The 10,789-nt window shown below is 38.0% G+C and overlaps 1 protein-coding gene across 1 annotated transcript in view; it reads right to left on the reverse strand.

The window, feature by feature from the left end:
- The window catches only part of LGR5 (leucine rich repeat containing G protein-coupled receptor 5), a 60,093-nt gene extending 49,801 nt beyond the window's left edge, over positions 1-10,292 (reverse strand). The window contains exon 1 of the mRNA XM_032220628.1: positions 9,644-10,292. Within this exon, the coding sequence (XP_032076519.1) occupies positions 9,644-9,852 (209 nt within the window). The 5' untranslated portion in view covers positions 9,853-10,292. The remainder of the gene's footprint in view (positions 1-9,643) is intronic.
- Positions 10,293-10,789: the final 497 nt, after the last annotated feature.

Genomic DNA, 10,789 nt, shown 5'->3' on the forward strand with positions numbered 1-10,789 from the left:
TCATGACAATACATTAATCCTGCTAGCCAGAAAAAGCTTAGTTGTTGATTTAAATCTAATGAGTTAAATGAATTTCCAAGACAGTCTGCTAAATTGTCTGGACTATAAACAAACAATACGGTTTAATTTTATTTATATCAGAAACATTTGTACTGAATTCATAGCGAAGTTTCAGAAAACAAAACTTAATGCATAATTTGATAGTATTTATATTGTTTTGGTATAAAACATTAAGCAAAAAGGCTATGACTATATCTAGTAAGCCATGTATTAAAGAAATACTGATAGTTAATAATATAAGAATAGAAACTATAGACAGCATTTGGGCAGAATGCAAAATTAAACTAATAAGTAAGCTAATATGAAGCACAAAGCATTTCCAGTCTTTGAAAGATCAGAACATCAGTGTAACTTAATTTATGCAAATCACAGCTCAGTGATTATGTATGCTTGTGATATTTTCTTCCCCAATGCCACTTCCCTTATTCATCAAGAGCATTTGCAGTGATGAGTGAAAAGCTAGTTAGACCATGGAAATCTTATGCAAATGGTGGAGCTAGATATGATCCTGCAGAGGCTACAGAGTCAAGCACTTAATTTTGTAATGTTCCATGGGAGAAATACAGATTGCAGTTTTGCTTATCAAATTCATCAGCTACTCTGAGCGAGTCATGACTCTTCTGGTTTTCTGTTATACATTAAGGTTGCAAATTCCCTTACTTGTTATTAATGAATGAGGATTAACTTGGTATTAGCATTTTTAATTTGTGATACATATACAATACAATTACACAATAATGATCATAGTGATATTGATAATGTATATTTACAAATAAAATTTAATAAAACAAAATAATTTTGTTGTTATTGTTACAGTATTTCAGATATAATTGAAACAAGAAGATTCTAAAATGTAATCTGCAATAATGATCCTTTTTATAGTACAATATATCCTTTATACCTAAAAACTCTTGGTAACATAAATATAAATAATTATTGTTGTTCATTAATAGCTCATGCTTTTGGGGGTAAAATACCTTTCCAACAATAATGTCATATAATTTTTTTAAGTATTCCTGGGTGGTCTTTAGCTAGGGAGTTTGCTTTAGTGGAAAGGCATAAACTGAAAAATATGTTTTAACATGTGGCTGTCTGGTGGTGAAAAAGGTTTGCATTTCTTTTTCACTTTTGGGAAAAAAACTTTTATAGTCACTAGATTGGCTGACTAAAATAAGATTACAAGCCAAGAAAAAGCAGTGTAAGAGAATGTTGTGATGTTTTAGTCCGTCATGTATAATAAAAATCAGAACTCTCAAGATTTAAAATTTATGGATAGGCAATTGTCTCCACTTGTCCCCATGATATCATTGGGAAGTACAGCAAGAACTACATTGATAGGGGCTTACATAATATGGCTATGGAAATTATACATGTGGATGGGACATTGGGACTGGATCTTTGGACTTATTTTTTCCCCATGGTTATAAATTTTATGGCACCTATTTTAGACTTAAGCTTTTTGTTTGTTTCCCAGTTCAGAGTCACAAAATATTTGACACAAAATTATTTCTCATCTAACTTCTATTCTTCTTATAGTTTCTGTTTCTATCTTAAAAGGGAAGAGTGACATTTAAATGTACTTTGTTGTTTTATAAAAGCTTGTTTCCATTTAATCCAATATATCCATCTATCTTCTATTCATCCAGCCATCCTTCTATCTTCGACAATGGAACTATAGCAGCTGTGTTAGATTTCTATAAAAATAAACTTGTCCATCTTAAGGAGGTGACAAATTTAATTAGAGCCCCTCTGAGGGAGATGGGTGGTTAAGAAATATGATAAATCAATCAATCAATTTGCCAAGAAGTCTGGAGATGCTTCTGACAAAGAAATCCAGTTAAGCAAATATTGTAGCTTATATTATGTGTAGCTTAAGCATTTTTTACTTAATTGTAAGTACCTTTCCCCTCTCCATTGCAGGTAAAATTGGATTGTGACTTCACTTAATATTCCCTATATTTTATAATATATAGTGAAAGATATAATCTATTACTTTATTTCCATAATTATTTTTTTGCCTCCTTGGATATTTGGGAAGCCCAGTAGTTTTCAGACAATGAAATAAATTGACTACTTTTACTGGATTCAATGTGGTTCGATCTTTGTTCCATTTATTATGGCTGAAAACAACATAGTTTAATGTCCATGGAGATTCTCAGTCATCTAGGTCAGTGGCCTCCAACCTTGGCAACTTTAAGACTTGTGGACTTCAATTCTCAAAGCAAAGCTGGCTGAGGAACTCTGGGAGTTGAAGTCCACAAGTCTTAAAGTTGCCAAGGTTGGAGACCACTGATCTAGGTCATTGTTGTCCCAAAGATGCTTTTTTAAAAGGCAACTAGTTTTTCTTTTTCCTTGAAGATGTTTTGCTTCCCATCCAAGAAGTTTCTTCAGTTCAGAACTAAAGAAGCTTCTTGGATGAAAAGGAAAATGTTTTCAAGGAAAAACAAAGTCCAGGGGCTTTTTGAAAAAAAAAAAACATATTTGGGATAATATACCTTAATCAGAAAAGTGATACATAGATTAGTAGAAAGTTGGTTTATTTTACACTTATGATAGCACAACCTTATTATGGTTCATATATGGTTTTTAAAAAAATATTTGCTAAGTTTGTGAGGGTTCTGAAAGCATGCAGGATTGGTAGAGGTAAAAAGAAGAAATTTAGTCTTGCAGATGGCTAGAGAAGAAAGAGCATTATAGATTTGTGGGAGAAGAAGAATATGTGTGGAAAAGATTCTTTATTTGAACCTAACTGTTTTCTTATCACCCATTATTAAATACAAGAATGGACCCATAAATGATAATGGGAACTTCAGTTTAACTTTCTGGCACAATTAGTTCTAAAATGAAAAATGCCCTCCCCACATCTCTTTTGTTCTTTTTTAAACTGGATCACAGATTAGGCTATGGCAGTGCATTGTTCCAAGACATAATGAAGGATCTATGGATAAGGATCTATGTGTGTTATATGCAATGAAACCAGATCAGGCTGACAAAATAATTGCTGGACTCATACATAATGCTAAGTTGGGACTGTTTTTTTTTTGTTCAAGCTTGCTGAATAAATAAAAAACAAACAAACTGGGTGAATCTTAGAGATAGTATTGACTTTTTTTGGCTATTTCCTAGTTGGTTTCAAATTCTCATTTCTTATAAAACAACAACACTCTTTTCCCCTCTAGGTATGGACTATTACTAAGTCAAAAACAAATAAAATATGGCTTAGTGTTAGGTATAAACAAGGGAAGTAATATCAGTAACTATAAACAAAGGTGACCAGTTTAATCACATCATGTTGAATCCCATTGTATAAACATGGGTGAATATTCCACATGTGCTCTTAAGTGTAAAGTGAATGGGAAACCATCATATTTCTTAACATTTATCTGTAAAAAGAAAAATGGATTTTATATCACCTGGCATTCCCAAATATAACAGAAAGAAACCTTCTAACTAATGTCTATGAACTTTTTACCTCCTGTTGATAAACAGACATCTCATAATAAGTAACAAAACAAACCCAAGAACATATAAAACTGCATAAATTTGAGTAATATTTTACATGCTAAACCTTGAGTAATATTTTACATGTCACAAACTTTCAGAAACTATACGTCCTATGAATATAAATCAGAAGTCCGTGCACTATGATTGTAACCTATAAACTCTCAGGAAATCAGACAACAACCTGGGTAAACTACTATTAACAAACTTAAATGCTGAATATATTACAGACATCCCAGTTTAGTGGTATAAATGAGACTGCCACAATTGTTCACATATGCCATGCTGGGAATGATGCCGAAAAAGGCAGATAATTAAACAATCCTTATTAGTGATTTTATATTCATAACACAGAAACATAGCATTTGACCATAGATGATACTGTGATTAATTTTAGACATCATGGGAAATCATTAGTTGTGCTGGTCACAATTTAGAACCAACATTATTTTTTATGGTTTCAGACATATTAAATGCTGAAGTATCATTTAGAGATGTTTTATTTTCTATTGTCTCAACAATTATATAAATATATTCATTTTCCTAATGCATAAACCTTTACAAACAGAAGGATTCAGTAGCCCACGTATGATCTGAAGGACTATGTAGGTATGTTAATTAATATTTGGAAATGTCTGAAGTTAAGACAAATCAAGGTGTACATTAATAAGTGAGCGGTCTCAGATATATGATATTGGCACAACTGAAGAATACTTTTCTCAGTGGAAAAACAAATAAAGAGTTCTTAAACATACTTGCATATAAGACATCAGTAGATTAATAACCAAAGTGGCATAGTCTCTCCTATTTCTAGCATTTTACATTTTGTTTATAGTACATTTAGCAATAACACTTACACATATACCGCTTAACAGTGCTTTGCAGCCCTCTCTTAGCTGTTTACAGAGTCAGCCTATTGCCCCCCAAAATCTGGGTTCTCATTTTACCGATCTTAGAAGGATGGAAGGCTGAGTCAACCTTGAGCCTGGTGAGATTCGAACTGCCAAACTGCTAGCACTCAGCAGTCAGCAGAAGTAGCCTGCAGTACTGCATTCTAACCAGTGTGCCACCACTGCTCTTAGCTCATTTATAATCATTTATTAGCAATAGCAATAGCAGTTAGACTTATATACTGCTTCATAGGGCGTTCAGCCCTCTCTAAGCGGTTTACAGAGTCAGCATATTGCCCCCAACAATCCAGGTACTCATTTAACCCACCTCGGAAGGATGGAAGGCTGAGTCAACCTTGAGCCGGTGAGATTTGAACAGCTGAACTGCAGAACTGCAGTCAGCTGAGGTAGCCTGCAGTGCTGCATTTAACCACTGCACCACCTCGGCTCTAATTATCATGTTTAATTTCAAAGCGTCTAAATGTCACAAAAAAGACAACAAACAAAACAAAAACATGTTAAACAAAAAATATCAATTTTGAATGAAGGCATTTCACTATGCAAAATATTAATACGTCTAACAATGTTTCAAATGAATGTCAAACCTGGGATAGAAAATGGATAGAAGTCAAAATATATAATATAGTATATAATATACTATAGTACAGTGATGGCAAACCTTTTTTGGCTGCCGTGCCAAAAGCAGGAGCAGCACAGGGGAGTTGTGCACTGGTGTGCCAAACCCATAATGCTATGCGTGCATACACCCCCAGTGCGCACGCATGCATGCGATTAGTGACCCCCCACTTTTGCCGCTGTTTTTTTTGCCTTCCTCAGGCTCCCGAGGCTTTCTAGGAGCCTGGGGAGGGTGAAAACAGCCTCCCCCACCTCCCAGATGCCCTCCAGAGGCCTCAGGAGATTCCCTGAAGCCTCCGGAGGCTGAAAAACGGACCTACAGGGAACTTGGAAGTTTGGGAATGGTGACTTCCGGTTTCTTCGTTGGGTCGATTTTTGACCTCCGGAGCCTTCAGGAGGCTTCCCTGAGGGCTCCTGAGGGCAAGAAACAGACCTACGGACTAACTGGAAGTCACTTCTGGTTTGCTCATAGAGCCAGTTTTTGCTCTCTGGAGCTTTCAGGGAAGCCTCCTGAAGGCCCTGAAGGTTCCGGAGACCAAAAATCGGCCCTACAGACAAACTGGGAGTCACCATTCCCAAACTTCCAGGTTCCCCGTTGGGCTGATTTTCAACCTCGGGAGCCTTCAGGGACCTTCAGGAGGCTTTCCTGAAGGCTCTGGAGGGCTAAAAATGGTCCTATGAGCAAACCGGAAGTCCAGTCATGAATTTCCGGTTTTTCTGTAGGGCCGATTTTTCACGCTTTGGAGGCTTCAGGGAAGCCTTCAGAGGGTGAAAAACAGCCTCAAAAGAAGGCCAGCTAACAGGCAATACCTCGTGTGCCCTGACAAATGGTTCTGTGTGCCACCTGTGGCATGCGTGACATAGGTTTGCCATCAGGGCTATAGTAATATAGTAGTATGCATAATGCACAACACTATATAGCATTGTAACAATCTTACTACTTGTTTTTCCTAGTGTTTCCCCTCAACTTTTTTCCAGATCAACTGATCGTTGATCCATTTACTTGCGACAGAAATTGACCAGCCAGCTTGTCACCCAAGTCTGATATCATGGGCTGAGAGTGACTGACTCAAAGTCACCTAATTGGAGTTCAAGCAGGACTGGAACTCATCGTTGTCTGATTTCTAGCCTGGTGCCTTAATCAATAAACCAAACAGTCCTACTTAATGGGAATAAAATAAAATGTCTTGTAAATTCAATTGAAAGAAAAGGCAAATTTCTTAATTACTCATATGATTTTAAAATATGTCAATTTTAATTATGAGTTATATTTTTGTATACAATCACATTGATTAGCTTAAAAGTCAACGGCTTAATATTATCAAGGTGGAGTTGCAGCATCCCCTTCTGGTTGGAAGATCAGTTTTCATGTATCTGCACACTCTTAAAGGAGTCTCAAGAATCAAGAAGTTATATAATGGTCATAAAAGGTAAACACTATCTTAGGTCTTTCTGACAGAACTTTCTAACAGAATATACCCCACAACCTGGGAATAGTTCATTATTCAGAGTTAGATAAAGTGAATCTTGAGGCCATTGTTCTTAGAGATGAACTACCCTGCTCAATTTCAAAGTATTAGCAAATACCTGATGTTTCTTATTATTAATTTTACTCCATATAAAGTTAGGAAGTAAAAAGAAAAAAAAACACGAAAAGCCAGTGACAAACAGACTATGAGCAGGTAGCTAACCTTAAGAGCTAAACTGATTGAGCCACTTTAGTACTTGGATCAATGAGTACCATGGTTATGTATAGACTGAAAAGTTGAAAAGCATTCTGAAAGGCCATAATAAATTACTTCAGTACAATTGCCAAACAAATTAAAAAAAGATATATTCAAAATCATATATCAGCTCTTAGTATACTTGTGAAATTTCATGAGCTTTCAAACCATAAATGTTACTCATACTGAATCCTATTAAATGATTGTATTTTAAAAAGTTCTGAAGTGATCAAAGAGGGACGATAACTATAATCTCTTGCATCTTTACAACTTCAGTGAAGAGGATACATAATTGATGCAAAAATGTGAAGCCCACTTAATTAGAACAATGCTGTGCAGTTCACAAATTAGTAAAACTTGTATCTTGTTACTTCAACCTTCATTTTTTTAAAAAAATTGTTCATGAGCTTATTCATACCCTTAATATGTTCTATATAGTAAATCCAAAAAGACTTTGTCCCATATTTTTTACTCACTATTCATACTTCAGGAGCATTTACTCTGTTTTATAGACACCTGTTCTATCTTTCAGGATTAGTTAAAGATTAAATAATGTCATTCAAAGACTTAACTTGGAAGTCCTAGTAAAGATAATATCCAGCAGGTGTAATCATGTTTATAAAAGTGCTTATTTTTATATACATTATATATTAGGCTTTCTCAAAGCGGCACCCTCCATAAAAGTTGGAAGTAATTTCACACCAAACTGGGAAGAATTGCTATAAATAATATAAATAAATATATGTTATTTATAAAAAAATACTTCATATGTAATTTAACATCTCAGTAAAGTCTGTAAATGGCTTTTATCCCATTTTTGATAAACAGATGATCAAAACAATTTTTAAAAAGTAATACATTACATAGACCTAAAGCAAGAAATTAATTCTGTTTCAATTCTTTTTAAAAAAATGTATTATCTGCTACCACCTAAATGTCCAGGCATCAAGCTCTCAAATTTGTTTGCACAATACAGTTTTAATCCTTGAATATTGAAGGATTGTCTAGTTACACATATTAAGATAGTACTTCTGATAGCAGCTTCTCACTAAAAGTACAAAACCAATTAAATCATATAAAATAATTATGCGTTGCAAGTTAATTTTTGCATACTAATGCTTCCCATGTAGACATTTTTAACATTGCATTTCAATGCATTTGAAAACATAATAAACAATTTTTGACAAAATAGCAACATTACAATATGGCCACTTTAATATTAGTGTCAACAGCCCAAAATTAAAGTATTATAGGTTCAATTACAGTTGCTGTATAAAACAATGAAATACAGGAAAAACACAAATTAAAAAGCCATTAGTGATCTATAATAACCCCTCATTTAACCAGTTGTTTCTGTTCTTTCTTTCAATTGATATGGGCTTGGCACTGCCAAGCAACTTAGAGAAATTTTAATATAGATTTAGAATATATATTTTAACCAGATCTCGGAACACCATTCCCTCCATGATCCTTTAATAATATCAGTTCTGAATATTAAAAAAGTGACATTGTCCCACTGAGTGTTATAGAACAGAGTTCAGAGATTTGATGGAATTGTGGATATCCAGATTCTTAATACTATCCATACATTGTTACTACATAGTCTGCAGCAGAAAATACCCTGGATCATATCTGGCACTTCCATGCATGGTTTTGCTGCACAGTGTTTTAATTATTTGTGAAACTGACTATATATCCACAGCTCCTTAACTTTCCACTCTGTGACAGTATATCTTATCTTTGTATTTGCCAAATGGACATACAAAATAAGATACCCATAGAATTGCTTTCTCATTCCAACTCTTCTCACAATATGCATACTTCATCTGGAATGTCTTTGCTTTTATAAAATGGCCCCAAATTCCACATTTCTGTCATATTCTCAGGGATGCAAGTTGGTGAGAAGCAATCTACCAACTAGAGCCAGTTTATACCAGACTCAAAGAAATAAATATATTTTATGCCCACTCCCTTCCCTCCTTGTTTGCTCTAACACTCAGTGAAACAAGTCATGGATGATATGATCAAAAAGTACCAGATGAGACAGTGGAGGGATGATGCTTAGTGAACTAGCTATAACTTATGGTGTGCTGATTAGTTTTGCTGGGTGATGAATTTAGTTGACTATGAAGTTTCTATCCCAAATTCCACATAACCTGTTGCTTCTCCATCCTTTACAAACAGCATATCCATGCCACTTTAACAGAATAATGGAGGGGTGCAAGTAATCCAGGACATTTGAAGGCACTATATGAGGGAAAGCATCTGACCCTTTTCTTGCCTTCAAAAAGCAATTTCCCCCTCCTTGCTCCCTTCTGAGCCAATCGTACCGTATTTTATAACATGGTAACTGTATTATAAATAAAAGTTGTAGAGATTCTGGAAAGAGTGCTGAAAAGAACAACAAAGATGATTAGGGGGCTGGAGGCTAAAACATATGAAGAAGGGTTGCAGGGATTATGTTTGTCTAATCTAATGAAAAGAAGAGAAGTGACATGATAGCAGTATTCCAATATTTGAGGGGCTGTCACAAAGAAGAGGAGTTAACCTATTTTCCAAAGCACCAAAAAGCAACATAAGAAACAATGGTTGGAAACTAATCAAGGAGAGAAGTAACCTGGAAGTAAAGGGAAGCTTCCTAACAATGAGAACAATTAACCAGTGGAACAGAAGTTGCCTTCAGAAGTTGCAGGCGCTCCATCTCTGGAGTTTTTAAGAAGAGACTGGACAGTCACTTGTCTGGAACGGTAGAGGGTTTCCTGCCTGAGCAGGGGGTTAGACTAGAAGACCTCCAAGGTCCCTTCCAACTCTATTCTGTCATTCTGTACTTACAGGTAAGAGGTGAAGACGCTGAGGTTGGCGGGAATATCTGCGAGGCCCAGGTTGGCGCAGTCCACCCGCAGGAGCATCCCATCTGGCTCACAGTGACAGAAGCCCGGGCAGCTTCTTTGCCGCATTCCCAGTCCGGACCCGAGCAACCCGAGCAAGCTGAGGAAAAGCAACGCGCGGGCAGGGACAGCGGCAACCGCGGCGGTGTCCATGGTGCCAAAGCAGCGCGGGGGGCAAACGGCGACGGCTGCAAAGTTGCTTTTCCAGTAAGGGAAGGAGCTTCTGACATCCCCCCGCTCTTAACTATCTAAGCAGCCGGAGCGCGTGCCGGCGCGGGGAAGGGAGCGGGAGGCGGAGGCGGCCGGTCGGAAGCTTTTTCGGGACAAGCCTAACTCGAGGGCGAGGGGTGGCGGAGGGCGCGCGTGCCAGCACAGCTGCGGGTGAGGGCGCTGGGAGGCCGCCCGCTGCCGTAGCCCGAACGACTGCTGGCGCACGCGGCTCTCTATGGGGACAGATCAGTTTACACGCCGTTTTTAAAGAGCTGGAGTCCAAACCGCGCGCCCCTACTGACGTCGCCCCAGCGCCGCCCTGTTGCTCGCTCGCAGCTCCCGCCGAGCCGGAGGTTGTCTTTTGGCTTCAGCCAGCGAAAACTCGCGAGCAGGGCTGGGGCCGGGAGGGGAGAGGGGAGAGGGGAGGGCCGCTGGCGCTGTCGCGATTCGGAGCCCGCGAAAACAAGTGGGGACGCTGAGAGAAAGGACGAGCAGGTTTCCTCCCTCTTCCCTCCCTCCCTCCCTCCCTCCCGGGCGTCTTTTTGTGCCAAACTGGAAAAGGTCGGTTTGGCTGGCAGCGGCTCAAATGTCCGAGAGGCGATGGCCATTTGCACAATTAAGGCGGTTGAGATAAAAGGTTGTTTTCTTCCCGCTCCCCACCCGCCTCTGCAGCCACCTGGAGTAGTTTGGGCTTACTCGGATTGCCAGTTTTCCGCGCTCTCTCAATAGAGGCGTTGCGTCTGTAAAAGTTGGAAGGTGGCGCGAAGTCAGCAGGTGCAACCACTGTGCAGTACAGAAGAAGCCTGCTCTGCCATCCAAGGAGATCCGGGTGACAGAAGCCCACTCCAGCTGAATGTTAGGAGGCAATTCCTAACACTTA

This window comes from Thamnophis elegans, chromosome 7 (assembly GCF_009769535.1).
Source record: "Thamnophis elegans isolate rThaEle1 chromosome 7, rThaEle1.pri, whole genome shotgun sequence".
NCBI classification, from domain to species: Eukaryota; Metazoa; Chordata; class Lepidosauria; order Squamata; family Colubridae; genus Thamnophis; species Thamnophis elegans.